The 23491-nt window shown below is 41.6% G+C and overlaps 2 protein-coding genes across 6 annotated transcripts in view; one reads left to right on the top strand and one right to left on the bottom strand.

Annotated features, from left to right (window-relative positions):
- LOC129816556 (glutamate receptor 3-like) overlaps positions 1-1846 on the top strand; it is a 114652-nt gene extending 112806 nt beyond the window's left edge. For all 4 annotated transcript variants that reach the window (XM_055871178.1, XM_055871157.1, XM_055871168.1 and 1 more), the window contains exon 16: positions 143-1846. The gene's annotated coding sequence lies outside the window, so the exon portion shown is untranslated. The remainder of the gene's footprint in view (positions 1-142) is intronic.
- Positions 1847-3250: 1404 nt separating this feature from the next.
- The window catches only part of LOC129816544 (THO complex subunit 2-like), an 81237-nt gene continuing 60996 nt past the window's right edge, over positions 3251-23491 (bottom strand). The window contains exons 25-39 of one of the 2 annotated variants that reach the window (XM_055871135.1): positions 23329-23486; positions 23049-23177; positions 22709-22840; positions 22323-22507; positions 18388-18554; positions 18101-18203; positions 17337-17734; positions 17133-17191; positions 15542-15577; positions 13760-13894; positions 13483-13549; positions 13208-13356; positions 4635-4711; positions 4289-4340; positions 3251-4128 (exon numbers count right to left, since the gene is read on the bottom strand). In XM_055871135.1, coding sequence (XP_055727110.1) covers positions 4313-4340; positions 4635-4711; positions 13208-13356; positions 13483-13549; positions 13760-13894; positions 15542-15577; positions 17133-17191; positions 17337-17734; positions 18101-18203; positions 18388-18554; positions 22323-22507; positions 22709-22840; positions 23049-23177; positions 23329-23486 — 1823 coding nt within the window. In that variant the 3' untranslated portion in view covers positions 3251-4128; positions 4289-4312. Of the gene's footprint in view, positions 4132-4288; positions 4341-4634; positions 4712-13207; positions 13357-13482; positions 13550-13759; positions 13895-15541; positions 15578-17132; positions 17192-17336; positions 17735-18100; positions 18204-18387; positions 18555-22322; positions 22508-22708; positions 22841-23048; positions 23178-23328; positions 23487-23491 lie in introns of both variants that reach the window. The other variant, XM_055871127.1, reaches the window with a different exon arrangement.

The raw sequence follows: 23491 nt of genomic DNA, 5'->3' as shown, positions 1-23491 counted from the left end.
CTGATTTTGAATGCTGTTGAAATCTAGTCTTCAAGGGTCCTGAATGGTCTATATGTTTTATGTAAGTTGCCTATTACTGAAAAATATAACATTTTATGGTATCAACAAAAAATTCTGTTGAAATCCGATTCCGGTTTTACAGATCTGAAGTCTGTCCCTTCCGCTGGTGTGTCTGGAGGAAGGGACAGTCACTCTGTAGGAACACAACCCACTGGCTGGCACCCTGGAGGCGAGGCGGCAGACTTGGTCATCAGCTTGGACCCAAACCCACAGTCAACAAATGCCCATCCTGTGTTGCCAAGCCTGGCACGATTATTGACGATGGTGACGCAATAGGACTTGTGCTTCTTGAAATATGGGACTTGCCTCTCTTAGTGCCTTACGGAGCATTCAGCATCACAGCAATGCAACTCCATTTTGGTTCACTTGAAAATACAAGAATCGCTAAAGAATATAGGGTAGGAAAGAAAGAAAACATTTATACTGTATAAGTGGGGAAAGTTTTAGTTAATTTATTTTGAAGAAAAAAAGCCATTACTTGCCATTAAGAATCTCATCCCAGAGAACATTTTAAGTAATTTCAAGCCTTCACAGGTGTATTTTAGTGGTAAAATGTTTATTGAAAAAATGTTGTGTTTTATTGAACGTACTAGAGTCATCTGCCTATTTTACTATACAATTATTTTCAATGTCATATAATAATCTAAGACAAACTTCAATCAATAGGGTAGGATCAAAAGAAAAGGACAATGTTGTACCCTATCTTTTATTTTAAAAATATGCATAATTTGAAATCATTGGTTATTTAAAATGTCTTAAGTGCTGTCCATTTTCTTAGAGCCTGATGGACAAGCTGACATTTTATCACCATGGTAGCAGCATAACATGACTGGTTAAAAATAAATGCAATATTTAATTTGGGCAATGGCCCACACTTGTCATTACTGCCAAACAAAAATGATAAATTGAAAACAGTTTTTATGAAGACATGATCAGTTTTTAAAAGCCATATGGGGCCATGTTGTGATTGAGGTTTTTGATTGAACAGAGTATTAACAGTTGTAGAGAACACTTGCATATTTATAGTATAGGCCTACTGAGCATAATAGGTTTTTTGTTATAAACAGTACACCCCAATTTACAACATTTAAAAGGTTTGAGTACTCATCTTAATCAGCTACATTTCTTTCACAACAAGGTAATTAAATTGTAAGTCTAATTGCAATGCAATCCAATGATAATATATACTAATGGAGTTAAAGCTCTATCTTAACATGTTTGGTAAATAATAGCACACTATATCTAGTTGTAATTTACATTCATTTCTTTGTACCTGTGTTTTCTGTTTAGATTGATCATTATTCAGTAATTAACCCAATGAGAGTGGAGAGATCAGAAGAATAAAACAAGAGTATTTCTGTGTTTTTATGTTTCTACACAAACTGTGATCCACTAGCCTACACTTTGAAGACATGCCAAGCAGAAAACAGATGATGAATAAGATAATTCTTTAACCATGGAGAAGCAGAATTGTTAAGAAACATTGATTTTATTAATGAAGGCTTCTCTAATCCTTTTGTTTTTACAAATAAAATGCATGTGAAATTGGTGATCACTTTACCAAACTGCAACCTAAAGCAGACCCTAGGAAGTTAGCAAACAATCTCAACTTTATAACAAATTTGATCCTTTTAGTTATTTTATTTGTAATTGCACCTCAGCAATGAGAAAATTGCGAAGCTGCGTAGTGATAACAAGAACTGCATGTGTGGACATACTGAACCTTGTGAGGTCCTGTACAAAGAATTTTATTACATTTTGTAAATAAAAGTGGATTTAAAAATCAGTTATTTTCTAATATTATTAGTTAAGCTATTGAATGTTATTCTGTCATACAGGGACAATACATTTGATCATCCAAATATCTCCAGTGATCATACTGCACCATGTAATAGACAGGAAGAAACCAGGAAATATGAACATTTATCCAGCAGACTTTTTATTCTGCAAGCATGATCTTGAAATGGGCAGAGAATGACACAATATGGACAATCCATAAGGCTTGCTCTGGAGTAGAATGCCATTACATTTGAATGGTATATGCAAGCAATTTTTTCATGACAATTGACTATATTACAAAGAAGGTATGAGAGAGGGTTATTTCCAATGTACATGTATAAACTAGCAGGATTGCCAGACTGGACAGGACTTGGTCTGGGGATTTTGTGTGATAAATGATGCAAAGCCAGGGGACTCGTGATTTACGACCAAGCTAAAACCCTGAGGCAGAGAGGAACAGGAGAATGCTCGCAACTGTAAAATAACAAGACTAGGAGCCTAGTCTGAACACTATTTGTTTTAACCTTTAACTAGGCAAGTCAATTAAGAACAAATTCTAATTTACAAACAATGATGGCCTACCAAGAGGCATCCTGCGGGGACAACACACACATGAGACACAACACTACATAAAGAGACCTAAAACACAGAATGGTAGCAACACAACATGAAACACGGTAGCTAGCAGCACAAACATGGTACAAACATTTAGGCACAGATAACAGCACGAAGGGCAATAAGGTAGAACGGGTGTTGTACAGTATATGGAGGATGAGGGTTGCAGTTGGTCACTAAGATAGGGGTAGTGAGGCATAAGAGGGTTTTATAAATAAGCATCAATAAATGGGTCTTGCAACAGGTATACACATAACACATATGGCCAGTTTACAGAGTGAAGTGATATATCCGATAAGGAGCATTGGTGAAAAATCTGATTGGCGAACACTAGACTAAACATTTCTAAGGTATTTAAGAGCTTCCCTGACTGCACTTTTACTGCAGTTTCAAAACTGCAATCTGTTTTTGTAACTGCAGCCAACTGTGGTATTTTGAACACAGTAATTGCAGAATAACTGCAGTGTACGGAAGTTATACTGCACTCTGACTGCAATCTTTTTTCTTAAGGTTTTCTGTACATATCCGAAAATAAACTGCAATAGCTTTTCCTATAAGGCTTTATAGCATTACTCAACACTGGAGATGTCTCTTTGTGCAAGGTTTCACATCAGGAAATGCACAGTTTAGAGCGTTCTCTGTGTACCCTTTGTGTGGGAACTTGAAACGTTCTAATAACATCTTGCCTGACCTACTGAGCGGTCTGTGTTACTTCAGCTTAACTGTAACAATGAAGTGAAGTGGGATGGCAAATAACCCTAAAAGTTCAAATAAGTGGACACCGAACACGAATGGCTCACTAGGAAAACTATCATTTATTAGTTAAAAAATGCATACACTTGTCGAGTACAGCAGATAAAAACTCCAAAAAAGGTTGTTTCTGAAACATTTGTATTTGGAGTACAAAGCTTTCTAAATTTTTACATTTTTTTTTTATTGGCTTCAAGGAGGAACTGACATTTTACAAATGATTTAAAAACCTGATAACACACAATGGCATAATGAACATAGCAAGGGGACATCGAAAAATAAACATAACAGATATGACTTACATGTTACCTTTATTATTGTACACATAATATACAAACTGGTCATTTGTATCATTTCACTCAATACATGCCTAAAGACTTGGCTGGATTAAAAGGAGGATAAATAAAATAGACATGTAACTAAATGAGGTAAATGCAAATATGGAGCGTGTCTATTAATGCCAATAAAACAAGAAAGAGGGAGGAGCCTGACAACATGAAACCGGTAATTTTTTTTCATCAGGCATTTGTGATTATCGACTGTATGACCTGATGCTTTCGAGAGCATTTCATACAGTTACCAGTTTAATTTCTGAGTAGAATAACATTCCGTGATTTGAATAGCACATTGTGCCAATATTCAAAAGTAAAAAAAATACTCACTTTCAGTTGGTTACTGAAATAAATTGAAATAAAAAATAAAGAGATCTGCAAGTTTCAAACACTAAAACTAACATCACTTGCAGACAATTACAACAGAAACAGGCAGAAATGAGAGTAACATTTCAGATGCGGCCTCATCTCAGACTGCACAAGGCAGAGAAAACAGAGCACTAGCTAACAGCATGGTACAGGAGGGAGGGTAACTGTCTGTCTCTCCGTCTGTCTGTCTGTCTGTCTAGGGGAAAGCACGGCTTCTCCAGGTCTGCTGCAGCCCACAGATTGGGAGGGGAGGGTGAGGAAGGAGTGTAAGAATGAAGACATGCTTTAGACAAAGACCAAATCATACAAACACTTGAAAGTCAAGCGTAATATTAAATTGGGACAATGTAAATGAACGTATATACTATTCCATTACTACTTACCTTCACTGACTGAACTATAACACATTATCTGTGCTTGTCAGAAGACTTATGAGTACCACCATTAAGGAAAAACTTCAAACAGTAAAAATATTGCAATTTGTTAGATACACATAACAAAGATCAACAGAAAATCTACCACAAGGTAGCTAGATAATAAACATGACCCCGTGAGATGTTTCTATAAAGACCCAATCTTTTGATTTGGTTGTTGCCTTGAATAATACAATAAAAATATATACAGTACTCAAGGTAATACTATTATAATTACACCAAATACTAGGTCTCCAGAAGTTAGTTAATTCCATAATTTCAGTTCTGAAGTGTTACCCAGAACTTTTAAGGATATTGTTTTTTCTCATCCTTTCCACCACTGCTGTCCCTCTTCTCCTTCTTGTCAGATTTGTCTTTGTCGTGCCTAGACTCCTTCAAACAGACAGGAAACACACACGTCAAAATCAAAACATCTCTAGTGCCCACCAGTGGTACATAGTACAGTCGTGGCCAAAAGTTTTGAGAATGACACAAATATTAATTTTCACAAAGTCTGCTGCCTAAGTTTGTATGATGGCAATTTGCATACACTCCAGAATGTTATGGAGTGATCAGATAAATTGCAAAGCCCGTCGTTGCCATGCAAATTAACTGAATCCCCCAAAAACATTTCCACTGCATTTCAGCCCTGCCACAAAAGGACCAGCTGACATGTCAGTGATTCTCTCGTTAACACAGGTGTGAGTGTTGACGAGGACAAGGCTGGAGATCATTCTGTCATGCTGATTGAGTTCGAATAACAGACTGGAAGCTTCGAAAGGAGGGTGGTGCTTGGAATCATTGTTCTTCCTCTGTCAACCATGGTTACCTGCAAGGAAACACGTGCCGTCAGCATTGCTTTGCACAAAATGGGATTCACAGGCAAGGATATTGCACCCAAATCAACCATTTATCGGATCATCAAGAACTTCAAGGAGAGCGGTTCAACTGTTGTGAAGACTTCAGGGCGCCCAAGAAAGTCCAGCAAGCGCCAGTCTCCTAAAGTTGATTCAGCTGCGGGATCGGGGCACCACCAGTAGAGCTTGCTCAGGAATGGCAGCAGGCAGGTGTGAGTGCATCTGCACGCACAGTGAGGCGAAGACTTTTGGAGGATGGCCTGGTGTCAAGAAGGACAGCAAAGAAGCCACTTCTCTCCAGGAAGAACATCAGGGACAGACTGATATTCTGCAAAACGTACAGGGGTTGGACTGCTGAGGACTGGGGTAAAGTCATTTTCTCTGATGAATCCCCTTTCCGATTGTTTGGGGCATCCGGAAAAAAGCTGGTACGGAGAAGACAAGGTGAGCGCTACCATCAGTCCTGTGTCATGCCAACAGTAAAGCATCCTGAGACCATTCATGTGTGGGTTGCTTCTCAGCCAAGGGAGTGGGCTCACTCACAATTTTGCCAAAGAACACATCCATGAATAAAGAATGGTACCAACACATCCTCCGAGAGCAACTTCTCCCAACCATCCAGGAACAGTTTGGTGACGAACAATGCCTTTTCCAGCATGATGGAGCACCTTGCCACAAGGCAAAAGTGATAACTAAGTGGCCCGGGGAACAAAACATCGATATTTTGGGTCCATGGCCAGGAAACTCCCCAGACCTTAATCCCATTGAGAACTTGTGGTCATTCCTCAAGAGGCGGGTGGACAAACAAAACCCCACAAATTCTGACAAACTCCAAGCATTGATTATGCAAGAATGGGCTGCTATCAGTCAGAATGTAGCCCAGAAGTTAATTGACAGCATGCCAGGGCGGATTGCTGAGGTCTTGAAAAAGAAGGGTCAACACTGCAAATATTGACTCTTTGCATCAACTTCATGTAATTGTCAATAAAAGCCTTTGACACTTATGAAATGATTGTAATTATACTTCAGTATTCCATAGTAACATCTGACGAAAATATCTAAAGACACTGAAGCAGCAAACTTTGTGGAAATTAATATTTGTGTCATTCTCAAAACTTATGGCCACCTGGACCACCAAGGTGTGGGCCTTGAAAGTATTCATACTTGACTTAGTCCAAAATTGGTTGTGTTCGAGCCTGAATTCAAAATTGATTAAAAACAAAATTTTTACCACAATACACACAATACCCCAAAATGACAAAATTAATACAGAAACATCCAATTTACATTGCCTTCGGATGGTATTCAGACCTTTTCCACATTTTGTTACGTTACAGCCTTATTGTAAAATGGATTAAATTGTTTGTTTTTCTTCTCAATCGACACACACAATACCCCATAATGACAAAGAAAAAGTTAAGAAATATTTGAAAATTTACAATAAATAAAAATAACACATTTACATAAGTATTCAGACCCTTTACCCAGTACTTTATTGAAGCCCATTTTGGCATCGATTAGAGCCTCGAGTCTTCTTGGGTATGACGCTACAAGCTTGGCACACCTGTATTTGGGAAGTTTATCCCATTCTTCTCTGCAGATCTTCTCAAGCTCTGTTAGGTTGGATGGGAAGTGATGCTGCACAGCTATTTTCAGGTCTTTTCAGAGATTCGATTGGGTTCATTTCGGGCTCTGGCTAGGCCACGCAAGGACATTGAGACTCATCCCAAAGCCACTCCTGCATTGTCTTGGCTGTGTGCTTAGGGTCGTTGTCTCGTTGGAAGGTAAACCTCCCCCTGCCTGAGGTCCTGAGGGCTCTGGAGCAGTTATTCATCAAGGATCTCTGTACTTTGCGCCGTTCATCTTTCCCTCGGTCCAGACTGATCTCCCAGTCCCTTGCAGCTGAAAAACATCCCCACAGCATGATTCTGCCACCACCGTGCCATCCGTAGGGATGGTGCCAGATTTCCCCCAGACGTGACATTTAGGCCAAAGAGTAATCTTGGTTTCATCAGACCAGAAAATCTTGTTTCTCATGGTCTGAGTGTCCTTTAGAGTTCTTTTGGCAAACTCCAAGCGGGCTGTCGTGTGCCTTTTACTGAGTGGCTTCCGTCTGGCCACTCTACCATTAAGGCCTGATTGGTGGAGTGCTGCAGAGATGGTTGTCCTTCTTGAAGGTTCTCCCATCTCCACAGAGGAACTCTGGAGCTCTGTCAGAGTGACCATTGGGTTCTTGTTCACCTCCCTGACCAAGGCCCTTCTCCTCCGATTACACAGTTTGGCCAGCTCTGGGAAGAGTATTGGTGGTTCCAAAGTTCTTCCATTTAAGAATGATGGAGGCCACTGTGTTCTTGGGGACCTTCAATGCTGCAGATTTCTTTCTTTTGGTATCCTTCCCCAGATCTGTGCTTTGACACAATCCTGCCTCGGAGCTCTACGGACAATTCCTTCGACCTCATGGCTTGGTTTTTACCTCATGGCTTGGTTTTTGCTCAGACATGCACTGTCAACTGTGGGACCTTATATAGACAGGGGTGTGCCTTTCCAAATCATGTCCAATCAATTGAATTTACCACAGATGGACTCCAATCAAGTTGTAGAAACATCTCAAGGATGATCAATGGAAACAGGAAGCACCGGAGGTCAATTTCGAGTCTCATAGCAAAGAGTCTGAAAACGTAAGGTATCCATTTTTTATATTTAGCACATTTTCAAACATTTATTTTTTGCTTTGTCATAATGGGGTATTGTGTGTAGATTGATGAGGATTTTTTATCTATTTAATCCTTTTTAGAATAAGGCTGTAACGTAACAAAATGTGGGAAAAGGGAAGGGGTCTGAATACTTTCTGAATGCACCGTACATAAGTATTCACACCCCTGAGTCAATACATATCAGAATCACCTTTGGAAGCAATTACAGCTTTAAGTCTTTCTGGGTAAGTCTCTAAGAGCTCTGCACGCCTGGGTTACACAATATTTGCACATGATTCTTTTTTAAATTCTTCAAGCTTTTTCAGTTGGTTGTTGGTAATTGCTAGACAGACATTTTCAAGTCTTGCCATAGATTTTCAAGTTGATTTAATTCAAAACTAACTTGGTCACTCAGGAACATTCAATGTCATCTTGGTAAGCAATTCCACTGTATTTGTGGCTTTGTGTTTTATGTTATTGTCCAGCTGAAAATTGAATTAGTCCCAGTGTCTGGGAGACTAAAACAGACAAACAGGTTTTCCTCTAGGATTTTGCCTGTGCTCAGCTCTACTGTGTTTCTTTTTATTCAATTTTTATTTATTTTAAACTTACCAATGTTGCCTCAATATTTTTAAGCAAATTTTAGGTCTGCTGAGCGCAAACCTGAACATTGTGGAAAATCGGTGCAACTTCCGGCACACATTTACTGTACCCGCTTTAAGTTTTAACAGTGGCCAAGTAGGCTACTTGATAATAATGTAGGTCTACCAGAGTGGCCTGCCATCAAAAACAGAAAAAAATGCATCCCATAACATTTTAACATGGAAATAGCTGTGCTATCAGTTCAATGTAGGCCTACATTCCATGAGACTTTTGAAAAAAACATACAGGGCTTGACATTAACCTGCTTATCCACTTGTCCTTCAGACAAGGAGGTGACTGAAAATGAGTTTGATGCAAGAAACCACCTTACAAAATAAAATATATCATTATTCCCATACCATTATTAGAGAGTCAGACAAATTATGCTACCCTCTGCCTATTGGCTAGTTAGCGTGTTTATTCAAGAGTCTCAAAACACAACACTGCCCCTTTAAGACACAAAAAAGCTCTTTACCAGACTTGATTTTCAAAGACGGCTAGAAATACACACATTTTGTGCTCTTTTAAGAAGCAATTACTCCCCCATTGTTGACTAGGAATTAACTATAACTGGGCTAATTACTCCCTAACTAGCAAAGAATATGAACAAATGTACACAGGTGGCTACGAGCAGCTCTAGCTTTGATCTCAAAAGAATCTACTCACGACCACTCATGCTCTCCTGTTCAAAGTGAATGGCACAGGCTCATACATGACAATGGCTATTGCATATTGACCTACTGCAGCTCTGATTGGTTATGGTGCACTGGTCTGTGGATTAAGGGTCTGAGTCCTGCATGTCAATGCAATAGAATTCTACTCCAATGCGTGCTGCCTACAAGAAAATATCTTGAACAGTTAGTTTTGTATACTAAGTCTTGCATAGTTAATTGTGTTTCGGTATGTTACATTGAAAATGGCTAATATTGCGTTGAATCGAGCACAATTCCCACAGAGCGAAACGTTGAGAGTGTTAAGCTAAGGAGAAAACTCTAGAAAGTTGAGAGAAGTTCAATACCGTGCTTTTCTGCGAGCCCTGATATTTCATCTGCGCGGCAGTCCGAGGGGAGCGCGCAGCTTAGAGGGAACATTGGGCCTTACCAATGATCGGCATACCCATAACATGATGCAGCCACCACCTTGCTTGAAAATATGATGAGTGGCACTCGGTATTGTGTTGGTTTTCCCCCAACATAATGCTTTGTATCTAGGATAAAGTTAATCAAGCATTTCACGACACACGCAATAACATCTGCTAAATATGTGTATGTGACCATTAAAATTTGATATCTTATACACATTTTTTGCAGTTTTAGTGCCTTTCTGCAAACATGATGCATTTTCTGGAATATCTTTTATTCCATACAGCCTTCCTTTTCACTCTTATTTAGATTAGTATTGTTGAGTAACTACAATGTTGTTGATCTATCCTCAGTTCTCCCATCACAGCCATTAAACTAACTGTTTTAAAGTCACCATTGGCCTCATGGTGAAATTTCTGAGCGATTTCCTTCCTCTCCGGCAACTGAGTTAGGAAGGACATCTGTATCTTTGTAGTGACTAGGTGCAATGATACACCATCCAAAGTGTAATTAATAACTCCACCATGTTCAAAGGGATATCCCATGTCTTACATATATTAAAAAAATGTATCTTAAAATGTGTCTCATAAAAAAAAAAATGTATCCCTTTGTGAGGCATTGGAAAACCTCCCTGGTCTTTGTGGTTTAATCTGCGTTTGAAATTCACTGCTCGACTGAGGGACCTTACAGTTACGTGTGTGTGGGGTACAGAGATGAGGTAGTCATTCCAAAATCATGTTAAAAACTACTATTGCACACAGAGTGAGTCCATGCAACTTATGTGGCTTGTTAAGAACATTTGTACTCCTGAACTTATTTAGGCTTGACATTAATTTGAAGAAAAAAATCTAAAAACATAATTCCACTTTGACATTATAGGGTATTGTGTATGTAGACCAATGACACAATCTGAATTTAATCAATTTTAAATTCAGGCTGTAAGAACAAAACGTGAAAAAATTCAAGGGGTATGAACATATAGGTGATAGTTCCTAAACCAGAGCTGCCAACCTTGAAGAATGTTTATGAGTACCCAAAGGCCCCGCGACGGCACGCGCCACCCACACTGCTCAAATAATTGTTTTGTCTAATTGTGATGGCTGCCTCAGTAAGATCGGTAGGCTACTTATGGGTACTTAAAATATATGTTTAAGTGTACAATTAGGGTTCTCCCTAGAATTTTCTGACAAGGTGGTGCTGATGTAGGCCTAAAGTTGGATAGAGGGGAGGTCCGGAGGGGGTCAGACAACTTCCCCCTCCCTTCTTAGGGATAGGTGTCCCGTCAACGGGACAGTTGTAAATCATGCAGCGCCTTGTCACGATTTTAGAGAAACAACACATGTTGGTACATATAAGTGTTATATCGGCTGAAAGCTTAAATTATTGTTAATATAACTGCAATGTCCAATTTACAGTAGCTATTACTGCAAAAACAATGCAATGCTATTATTTGAGGAGAGCTCCTAACAAAACACATTCACCGCAATAGGTTTGATAAATTCACTTCTGAAGGTGAAATGTGTACTTAGATTCTGAAATCTTGCTCTGATTTATCATCCAAAGGGGCCCAGAGATAACATGAAGTGTCATTTTGTTAAATAAAATCATTTTTCATATTCTAAAAAGGTCCATATAGCATGCACGATCGATTTTGTATTTCCACACATTCAATTTGCAAAGAAAGGAATCTGTGAAAATCTAACCCTAAACGTTGTTTCAACCAATCAAATCACATTCGTATGTATTCCTCAGAGATCCTAGAATGTAATCAGACTTCACTATATTATTAGGGGTGTAGTATATCCTATAGGACACCATATTTGGTCAGAGAGCGACGCCTTCATGGCACGCCGATGACGCGGGCGGTCTTCATTTGAACTACTAACTTTGTCAAATAAGCACCAATGGGGGTCAAACAACGCTAGCTAGATAGCCAGCAAGCTGGGCTTTACGGGAGTAACCGGAATCCCGGTATCTGTCGTAAAATGTAGCTACGAACCTTGCACGACAGCATGCCGTATCATTTTGGACAAAAATTATTAAAACGAGTTGTTTTGCAAATGTATAATATGGCTACTAATACTGGAAAAGCTAAATCAAAGTATACAGATTTGACGATACTGTTGCAGAAAAATGTCATATGAATGCAAATGTCTCCTTCACAATTTGCCCAAATGTACCTGGGTGACTTCACACGAAATGTCATGTAGTTCGCACATACTTCAAGTTATCCGTCTGAAACTTTGCACATACACGGCTGCCATCTTGTGGACACCATCGGAATTACAACCAGAGTGATGGCAATAATTGGGACCTTTCTGTTGCATTTTAAAGATGGTGGTAGAAAAAAACAGATGTTTGTTTCTTTGTATTTTCTTCTACCAGATCTATTGTGTTATATTCTCCTACATTCAATTCACATTTCCACAAACTTCAAAGTGTTTCCTTTCAAATGGTACCAATAATATGCATATCCTTGCTTCAGGGCCTGAGCTACAGGCAGTTAGATTTGGGTATGTAATTTTAGGTGAAAATTGAAAAAAAGGGGGCTATCCCTAAGAAGATGTATTATATGTTTAAGTGTACAATTAGGGCTCTACCTAGAATTTTCTAACAAGGTGGTGCTGATGTAGGCCTAAAGTTGGGTAGGGGGGAGGTCCGGAGGGGGTCAGACAACTTCCCTCTCCGGAAGTTGAAGCATTTTGAAGTTTTGAAAACCTCTGCCATTTCCTGAAACCTAGTCTTAACTGATATCAAACAATGTAGTCAACAGAGAAGTCTTGTTTGAGCCTAAATTAGATGTCTCTATGACCCTGACATTTTTCTAGGCTAAATTTAGGGGTAATGATTATTCTAATGGGTGTCTTTGTGGATACTAGTCTAATGAAAATGTAAACCGCCTTCTTAGTTCAATTACTGGATGCAATGTAGTAGTGTAGCTTATTGTAGGCTGTGTGGAATGCAATACAACTGAACTAGGCCTATGAGCTCGTTTCAGATCTCTTCAGATCTCTCCGTTGCGGAGATCACAGTATGTGCAGGCAAGAAAGTGTTTTTTCTCTCACATCAGTGGTATCAATGGCCAAAGTGGAGCACTGCCATCCAGCTCGAGGGAGGAATATAGTACTATGACTACGGGGGCGGGCCGAAGCGGAGAGCTAAAGATTTTTCCTTCTTGCCCAAGTCCTCTGATTGGCTCAGCTCCAAATTCAGATGGTGGAGTTAAAAACCACAATGTGCCAATTAAACGTTTCATTTTTTGTATTTTAGGTTCGTTTTTCATACCAGCGTACTTTGACCTCAAATTGCGTGCATAGTACATAAAATGCATGCAGGTTGACAGGTCTGATATATGCTGATTCAAATATTTATCTGCAGCAGCATGCCAGTCCCTTTACTTATTTAAAAAGGGCCAGACAAGCTGTACAGAAAGACACCAGTCATGTCATGGCTGGGCCAAGACCATTACAGCTACACCGCTTTTACTGCGCAACAACAACCCATAAGGGGTCAAAACTATGATGAGAGACTATGGCCCCTCCCAGGGAGGGAACTGACTGAGTCTCACTGTGTTCTGAGTCTCACCGGGTCCAGGACCGGGCCAGTACTACCTACCTTCTTGCCACCGGAGGAGTTTCTCTCAGGTTTAGCAGACTCTCCCTTCTCCTTGCTAGAGGACTTTGATCTCTTGGTCTTCTCTTTGTCAGCCGAGACCGGGGAGTCTGAGGAGGGACTGGCACTCTTGCTGTGTTTGTTGGAGGAATCTGGGAAAGAAGCAAAAGAATAACCAACCAATAATATTGATCATATCCATGTTGAAAAGTATGTTTTAATCTATATTCTTAGGCAGAGAGGTTTGCTTATTATAAATGTACATGGAGATAGCTTACTGGTTCCATTTTCATCTTTTCTGCGTTTGGATTCTAGGCTCATCTCACGGTCAGTGGTCATATGATCCTAAATTAAGGACAATGGATCAATGTCACCAGTCTTGACAATCTATGCAAAACTAATGTCAGAATTCCTCTGAAGTATTTGGTTCTATAGCTATCAAATCAAGATAGATATGGGACCTGAAGAAAATCAGTTTATAACACTCAGTTCCACATGGATCCCAATGTGGGGCTTTAACATCTTTCAATGCAACATGGCCTGTAAAATACTCACTCTCTTCCTGTCCTTTCTGTCTTTGTCTTCAGTCTTCTTCTCTTTGGAACGGCCCCGGGCATTCTCAGACTCTTTCTTGTCCGTCTCCCTCTCTCTGCTCTTGGACCGCGCAACCGAATTGTAGTTGATGTGGTGCTGTAAGGAATTAGCATTCAACAGACAGACCAAAATAGATGATTATTTGTAAGTGGCATTCTGTCCACTTACAGGAGGATACCTTGAAATGTGTGTGCTGAAATCAGCCCGTTTTCTCAGTGTGCCTCTATTACCAAGCCATTAACCTGACAATATAACCCCATATTCCCGGGCACACCCTGTAAACTGTACTACATGCTGCTGATCATATGAATGAACCCGCTAAGTGGCTCTGACAGTTAGTTCCTGGAGGAAAATCACTAGGATACAGTCAAAGATAAAACATTAAACATAGAAACACAGAAATATAGAGCGGCTAAATAAAACAGGACTAAAAACAAATAAAGAGATTCAAGAGCAGAGAATGCTGGGGCCAAAGCAAGCACACCATGGGATCCTGATGGATCTAACAAGTGATCGTGTCATGTGTCCAAAAGCAGTCCCTTTCTGAGTGTAAGTCACCGATCCACAGTGCATCTTACCACTGCAGAAGTTATCGCGTAAAATAGAACATCAGGAACATTTTCAATATTGTAGTATCAAAGTTCAACACTATCCCTAACCACGTGGTCAGAGTGCACCATCCTCAGTATTCAGACCCCAAACAATTCCCTCCTCGACAACAACTGAGTCACCAGTGACTGTAGCTCAGTCCAGAGAGCATAGACACTAGGCTACGGGGCGGCAGCGTAGATCAAAATATCACAGACTAGTACAGGACACAGACAGCAGAGCAATGCTACCTGTGCTGCTGTCTAACTCAATAAAAGTTTAACAAGCTAACCTGGGTACCTGCTGTATGAATTATTCACCTGGCGTAGCCATCTACAGCATCTCTAGCTCAGTCTGCAGGGAGAGCATCTAGACAGAGGAATAACTGAACTATGGCATTGGCTAGTGATTTGAGAGGAACCCAATGAATAAGGACTAGGGCTTATAGGGGTTTTAGTGGTGAAAAGGAATGGCAGGCTAGTCTTAAAACGAGCCTAAAAAACCTAGAGCTTAATAAAGACTTCAAGTGTTTTGCTTTAAACGAATATCAGAAATCAATATGGAATAGATGCGGGTGGGTGAACGAGTGTGTCTGACTGCGAGACAGAGGTCTGTAGTGTGGGCTCAATAGAGGATTACCCCTCTTCTTCTCAGTCTTTTCACAGCACATCACATGCATAGCTAATGAGTCTCCAGCCGGGTAGGCATCAGGGACGGCCTTAGAAAGTGATCACAGACAAGAGGAAGAAATGCCGCCTGCTTAAAATTCTGCCCTTTCGCCTTCTCTTCCCCCCAGTGGCACAATCAGCACTTTTTCACAACAGTCTGCTGTACTGGACAAGGACTTTAATCTTTCCCATGACTCCGAGCTCATTAAAACGTAGTGTGTGGGTCTGGCTGCCTGGCACAGAGTGGACTTAAACAGAAAAACTTGACCGAAGGTGACACCTCAAGTTAAATAAAAAGTCATTGCTGAATAGTATAAGTCAGATTTATTCGGGTAGTCTGCAAAATGGTCAATTTTCCCATTCAATACGTGTGAACTACTAAAGTCCTTCTAACTGACCCCCTCCTCATGGCACTTGGAAAAGGAGAGTGAAGAAGATAACAGTCAAGGTGAATGATAATAGAGAAGTGTTTAGGAGGAGTCCAAACCTTGGATGCAGAGTCCTTGGGTTCGTTGCTATTGTCCTGTAGGAATGAATGGAGACAGATGAGCTGGGGAGTAGTCAGACAGCAGGACAAGTGTGTGGAGGGGGGTGGGGGGGGCTGGACAGACCGACGTCACACTTCTTTCCCTTTGACCTTCAAGGACTAAGGCTTTCACAAGGTTATTAACAGAGAGGAGAGTTCATAATAGCCTTAACAAGGGTCATCTCATAGACTTTACATTAAATTAGAAAAACACTGACAAGTGAGATGAAAATAGTGTCTGATTACTTTCTATAAAAAATTGTCTGGAATTAAATGAAGCCTCTCTGAGGCTTGAAGAAAAGCTGGTATTTTACTTTGTTTGTAGTGCATGTGGAGTAAACTAACAAAACAACTGAACTGTGTATGTATGTGTCTGACTAAATTAATTACATTTCGTATGTGCTCTGCTCTCCTACGTTTTAACACTGTTGTTGTCACTTACAGTTGAGAATGGATAAGAACCAGGGAGGAGCCTATCTCTCTGGTGGTAGTAAACATTAAGACCTATCACAAGCTTCCAGCGGTTTAGGCAACGCTCCAGCAGATCCAGAAGGCTTCGCCAACACTTTCTCTCCCTCTCGCGCTCTCTGTAGTAGAAGGCAGGCTTTATTTTCCTTCTGTACTTTTGGCTGGTGTAAAACTGAAGCTCCCGCTCGTCTCTCCTGCTCTCTGTGGGCCTGGGTGCTGGTGGTGCTTGGGATTCCCACTGCGCGTGTGACAGGGTGGTAGGGGTGTTGAGGGGGATTGATGGTTGTAGGTGGGGAAGGGTTGTGGGGGGGAGGCCAAAGGAACAACTGACTGCATACACATCTTGAGTGGAAGCGAAGGTACAGACTGAGGCTGCATGAAGGCTGATTGAACAGATCAGAGCTAACGGTGGGGACAGATGACGTGGCGGCAGCACCAGGAGCAGGACGGCTCTCTGCATCTCCTCCTGTAGCAGATAGACTTCCTCTGAAGACACTGTGCCACTGTGGACTCAGCCCAGCCCCCGCTGGATTCCCGTAGATTCAGAGGAAAAGAAAAACACTTCACGCCACTTCAAACAAGAAATATTTTCAGCTTCCGGAAAACAGGATAAAAACTCTTCATCTTGGGTGCTATTTAGAACTGAAAAATACGATCTTAGAGGTGGGGTCTTCTTTTCAGCTGGCCAGCGAAAAAGGAGCAAGCTCCTGACTTGGAAGGCATTTTACTTGAGGAAAAATAGTGCTCTCAAAAAGAGAAAAAAGGGTGAGGACTATAGAAATGCATAAAAACTCCTCTCGCACTTTACTGCTTTCATTCACATGAAAATAAATTAATATTTCAATATATACATTTTTCTCTTGGCTAAGTCCTTGATGGTTTTCCCCACTCAGGAAACTATTAAGGAAAAGTCCATGGAATTATTTCCAAACGGTCATGGTTTAGGAAGGGGATTCCAGACGGGGCTCCCATGTTTGAGAACTCTCCTCGGTGATCTTGAGGGACGATGGAACACGCAACAGTTGGGAACGCTCCGGCAGAAAGGGAAGAAACACGCGCACAGCCTTCCTCAGGCCATACTAACCTTAACAGAGGAGGAATGGGATGGTGAAGTGTGGGTCTCCAGTTTTCGCCTTTTGTGATCTGGAATAAACAAGAGGATTAAATTCAGTTAGTTCTCATTTCAACAGGCACATTCAAACTAATAGCTCCAATTACCCATTGACAAGGATGAGAAAATCAGAAACAGTATATGAGCAGAGCCCATGTTGAAGGTTAGGCTGCTTACCCCTCTCAGATTCAGCAGACTCCAATCGGGGAACTGGAGACTTGAGGGATCCGGACATGGCACTCCTGTCTCCCTTCTCTTTGCTCTTAGTCTCCTTGGCTCCAGTGTCACGCTCCCTGGATGGCTCCTTGGGCTCTCCGTTGCCAGCCTTGGCCTTGTTGTCCTCTTTGCTGCTCTTCTCTTCCGCCTTCTGCTTGTCCCGGTCTGCCTTGGGCGTCTTCTCCTTACCCTCGCGTGGTGCCCGCTCCTCCTTGCCGGCTGCTCCTCTCTCGTCTCTCTGCTTTTCCCGCCGGCTCTCCCCCTTGGTCTCTAGAGTGCTGCCTGGAGTCTTCTCCTTTTTCTCTTTTTTCTCCTTCCCGCTCTTTTCTTTGTCATCCCTCTCTTTGATGGTTTTGGTGCTGCGAGAGAAACAGAAAGGACATGGTTCAGAGTTCAACATGGACAACATTGCTACGGATGCACGGATAAGCAAGACTGATTCAACATGCTCATAGAAATCATACAGAGTCAATCTTAAATTCATGTATATAATCATTCAAACTTCAGATGTCTAGTCTTAATAGCCACCAGTTCAAAGTGCAGTGTTAGATTCCAATCTGGTGATTCACTGACTGACTTATTCAAACAACTGATCGAGCTCTTTCCTGTTTTATTCAGTCTTTTTTACGTATTAATGAGCTATAGTTGAGAACCATAAATAAGTAAATCTAATTGTTTCCCAGCCCCAGTGCTGTGGGCTGCTGTTGGCTGGCCTCCATGACTACCTGTTAGGAGCCCCATTCCCGTTGCTGGTGGTCACTTTGGCCGCTGTGCTGTTGGCTTTGTTCACTGGCTTCGCTGCACCCTGAGATTTATCCTTGGCTCGATCTATCAAAACATGAAGCAGCAACAGAATGAACACAATGGCCCTTTCAATAAAACAACTGTGCCGAGACTAATTAAAACTAGAACACCTGTCATACTGTGTGTGACAGGTAACCACAAGTCTATCAGATCATCTTATGACAGAAGGCCAGATCTTAGTGGAAAGTTGTTGGATCTCCCCACTCACCGGCGTCCTCACCGACGCCCTCCTCCGTCTTGCTGGCAGGCTTGGCCGTGGTGCCAGGGCCGTTTTGCTGGCTGACAGGGGTGGCGCTCCTCACCGGCTGCTCCTTGTGGTGGAACTCATTCTCAGGAACCATGTGCGCCTTCCTGCCTTTCAACTGGCCAGAATAGCTGCAAGAGGCATGGAGAGTACAACAAGGTACAAGCAGGGCAATCATATAGCATTACACCCCATACCCATAGACATACCACAGAAATAGAACTCCCACATAGGGACGCAATAACATAATGATATCTTTCCACTCACACACACAGGATGTGCATCTATCCTTACAAGCACGATTCGATACACATCTACAGTACCAGTCAAACGTTTGGACACAGCTACTCATTCAAGGGTTTTTCTTTATTTGTACTATTTACTACATTGAAGAATAATACTGCCCTACTAAGCAAAAAGGCAGTAACTGCTCATAGCGTGGAACTGAGAAAAATGGCTTTTATTTTGGTTTCACAGTAACATGACCCCCCCATGTTGTGGACAAGACAGGATACTTGTCCACCTGATTAAGCATGTATTTAATGTAGCAAAAAATGACAAAATGAGCAATTAGACTTTTTGTTTGGTAGGGGAGAATAGTGAAGATATCGAAAATATCAAAATGACACATATGGAATCATGTTGTAACCCAAAAAAGAGTGAAGTATAAAATATATTTTTATTTGCTTAAAAGTAGCCACCAAGCCACCTTGATAACAGCTTTGCACACACTTGGCATTCTCTCAACCAGCTTCACCTGGAATGCTTTTCCAACAGTCTTGAAGGAATTCCCACATACGCTGAGCACTTGCTGGCTGCTTTTCCTTCATTCTGCGGTCCAACTCATCCCAAACCATCTCAATTGGGTTGAGGTCGGGTGATTGTGGAGGCCAGGTCATCTGATGCAGCACCATCACTCTCTTTCTTGGTCAAATAGCTCTTACTCAGCCGGGAGGTGTGTTGGGTCATTGTCCTGTTGAAAAACAAATGATAGTCCCACTAAGCGCAACCCAGATGGGATGGCGTAATGCTGCAGAATGCTGTGGTAGCCATGCTGGTCAAGTGTCAAAAATCTCAAATTTGGACTCATCAAACCAAAGGACAGATTTCCAACAGTCTAATGTCCATTGCTCGTGTTTCTTGGCCCAAGCAAGTATTTTCTTATTATTGGTGTCCTTTAGTAGTGGTTTCTTTGCAGCAATTTGACCATGAATGCCTGATTCACACAGTCTCCTCTGAACAGTTGATGTTGAGATGTGTCTGTTACTTGAATTCTATGAAGCATTTATTTAGGCTGCAATTTCTGAGGCTGGTAACTCTAATGAACGTATCCTCTGCAGCAGAGGTAACTCTGGGTCTTCCTTCCCAGTGGCGGTCCTCGTGAGAGCCGGTTTCATTATAGCGCTTGATGGTTTTTCCGCATTGACTGACCTTCATGTCTTAAAGTAATGTTGGACTGTCGTTTCTATTTGCTTATATTTGAATGTTCTTGCCATAATATGGACTTGGTCTTTTACCAAATAGGGCACTCTTCTGTATACCACCCCTACGTTGTTACAACATAACTGATTGGCTCAAACGCACTAAGAAAAGAAATTCCACAAATGAACTTTTAACAAGGCACACCTGATAATGAAATGCATTCCAGGTGACTACCTCATGAAGCTGGTTGAGAGAATACCAAGTGTGTGCAAAGCTGTCAAGGCAAAGGATGGCTACTTTAAAGAATCTCAAATATGAAATATATTTTGATTTGTTTAACACTTTTTTGGTTACTACATGACTCCATATGTGTAATGTCATAGTTTTGATGTCTTCACTATTATTCTACAATTTAGAAAATAGTCAAAATAAAGAACAACCCTGGAATGAGTAGGTGTGTCCAAATTTTTGACTGGGCTCTGATACAATACAGGAACGATACTTTCAGTTTGAAATGATTCAGTGAGATTCGATTTCATTAGCGTAACAAATCGATGCGATTCGGTTTGATTCAATGCACAAACAACTGTTGCATGAACAAATTCATTTTACATTCTAAATGAATATCTGATACGGATGAAGCTCAGGAGCTGAGCTGGATTGGTCTGAGCGGCCCTGTGTGTGTGTGTGTGTGTGTGTATGATGTAGTGTGTGAGCTGTCTTTATGTTTCCCACCCCCTACTTTTTATCTGAAATCCTGATCACTCAATGATGAACTTGTCATATAGAAGATAGAAATGTGTTGTGCTAGTAATATGTCAATATTCATCTTCAGAAATGAGCTATGACATACATAGCCAATTCACATAACACAGCTTTGGATTTCACCACCGTCTCAAAAGAGAATTGTTTAGAACTTTACAGAGGAGAGCTACTCTTCTCCTGTTCTGATTAGTGCAGCCCGCAAAAATTATTGCGGTCCTTGTTATGATATTACACCTTCACCCTGTGCATGTAAAAATGACGAAATGCAGACTGTTTTAAAGCAGAACTACCAAAAATACTTATTACGGTGAACACTGTAATTGAAAAGCGCCAATCAGCAGTTAGATGTGGAACCAGCAAGACGTTACTTGTGTCCACTTCGGTAGCCTATACAGCTCCACCAGTGAAACACAATTTGGTAACAATGACCCAGCCAATTACATTGGTTGTCCCGCAATAAAGCCTATGATTTAATCATGCGAAAGCCATTTTACAAACATTGAATGCTGAAGGTGCCGCACAGACGTAGCCTAAAAATATTAGAATAGGGATAGGGTAGGCCTACCTCTCATTGGTAGCGTCTCCCGCACTGTCACCCTACGCTGCTGATACTCTTATTATCTATGCATACACTTTAATAACTCTACCTACATGTACATAATTACCTCGACTAGTCGGTACCCCCTGTATATAGCCCCGCTATTGTTATTTACTGCTGCTCTTTAATTATTTGTTATTCTTATCGCTTACTTTTTGTGGGGGGGGGGGGGGGGGGGGTTCTTAAAACTCCTTTGTTGGTTAAGGTCTTGTAAGTTAACAGTTCACTGTAAGGTGTTGTATTCGGCGCATGTGACAAATAAAATTTGATTTGACAGTTGTGATCTGACTTGTAGTCATACACAGTTACATGCATAAAAGTTTGATCGGCTGAAGGAAAGGACACATCAATTCAGCCAACAGAATAGAGGTATTTTTTCGGAATAAGTCAGAACAAAATATTATGAGTAAAAAAAGCTGGTGAACCGGCGATTTCGTAACGTTTTAATAGTTTTTTCTTACCAATGCATGCTTCATTTGGATCAGTTTGGACTCCTGCGGGCCGATGCACTCACATCTTAAACATTTGAACTGGGGGCCGATGCGTACAACCCAAACACACACACACACGGGATCAGTCCCTCTCTAAGTGAGGATTTGCCAGGTACATCCTGTAAAGCTCTGTAGAGGATTATGTTTGTTTAGCTGTCTGAAGTGCTTTGCAGCAGCACCAGGTGACTGACAATCCCAGGCAGACAGCTAGACTAGGCCTACACCTTAATTAAAATCAGTCCTCATTACCACACCAGCTCCTTAAGCCCCATCCTCTACTAGTCACTACAAGACAAAGTACCAAGATAATGTATCTGTTCTCACAACTCTGTTTAGATAATCCCCAACAAGTGCTTCCCAATGTAAATAACATCTGGATAAAAATACAACTCAACCTTCCCTAATGATAATTCATCCAATACCACTTCATCTATACCGCTGCAGTTCTTTTTGCATTGAAAGTACACACCTCCAATTAACCACACTTTGCTTCTACTAGCAACAAACCTAACAGCAATATGTTAGGTAATTGCCACTTATGCCACACAACAAACTACAACCCCCACAACGCTAGTGAACTGTGCCTGGGCTGCACACAATGCGGCTGGTGGACTCTGTGTTACCCCATGGCCAAGGCATAGAGGTCTGGCCTCTTCTCCTTCTCCTCCAGACAGATCTTGTGGACACGGCACTCGAGTGCCTGGCCCAGGTTCAGCACTTTGGGGTAGCAGGGCAGGATTTTGGTCAGCACGATCAGGATGTTCCGGATGTGGGTGTATTCCCCCGTCTCCAAGCAGTGAACTGATGCCTAGAGGGCACAGAGGGGAGAGCGAGGAGTGTATTGTAACTGCTTGACCGGTTGCTATTTCCTGCTAGCGTTGTCCGTCACATTTCTCTTCATTTAAACTATTGAATTCTGAATAAATGGTAGTAAATGAATGGGTGTTAACGAGACAAAAATACCAGATTGACTTCTTCAGAAGGCAATGAAACAAAGGGAGGAACTCACTTTTGTCAGCTTGTAGTGCCATTTGTGCACCACATGTCTGAAGTTCTCATAGTCCAGCTGGTCTGCTTTGTTCCCTCCGTCGAAGCCTGTGGCTCTGAAAATGGTCAGGAAGCCTGGGTAGTTACCACACTCCTTGAAGAGGGAACAACACACAGACAAGATGAAGTGTTAACACTGGTTACATGTGCATTCTACATCTTCCACACTTCAGTGAATATTAGTAATGTCAATAGATAATGTTGGCCAACCTCAAATCAACTCCTTGCCCCGACACATTTGTAGATTTGAGAGGATGTAGTGTGTGAGTAAGTAATGTGTGTAAGATACGTGGTCTCCTCACCTTCTCGTAGACAGCTCGGTCACTGTGCCAGCGGGTCACCGTCTCCAGCATGCAGCACAAGAAGCGTCCGTAGCGTCGCGACTCGTTCTCCGTGCAGCTGGCCACCGTGTAGATGATGTCAGAGAACACCTGCAGAGAGGACCACGCAACACAGTTAGGAGGTCAGGGCGGAGTAACTAAGTGACGAAAATCCCATGGTATAATGACATGTGACAACCAGAGATAGTAGAGGGCAGAAAGGTGAAAGCAAGAAAGCCAGAGAGAAAGGGAGTAGTCTCACCCGGTCATAGCAGAGCAGGGTGCAGAAGTTGGGGGTCTTCTGCTGGTGCACCAGCTCCACAAAGCGGGCACAGTACACAGCGTCGATGGCAGAGAAGATACAGCGAGGAAACAGACACAGCTGCAGGAACTTAGTGATGGTCTCATTCTTGGTGGATTCTGAG

Source organism: Salvelinus fontinalis, chromosome 2 (assembly GCF_029448725.1).
Source record: "Salvelinus fontinalis isolate EN_2023a chromosome 2, ASM2944872v1, whole genome shotgun sequence".
NCBI lineage: Eukaryota > Metazoa > Chordata > Actinopteri > Salmoniformes > Salmonidae > Salvelinus > Salvelinus fontinalis.
This window is presented reverse-complemented; position numbering and strand designations above follow the sequence as displayed.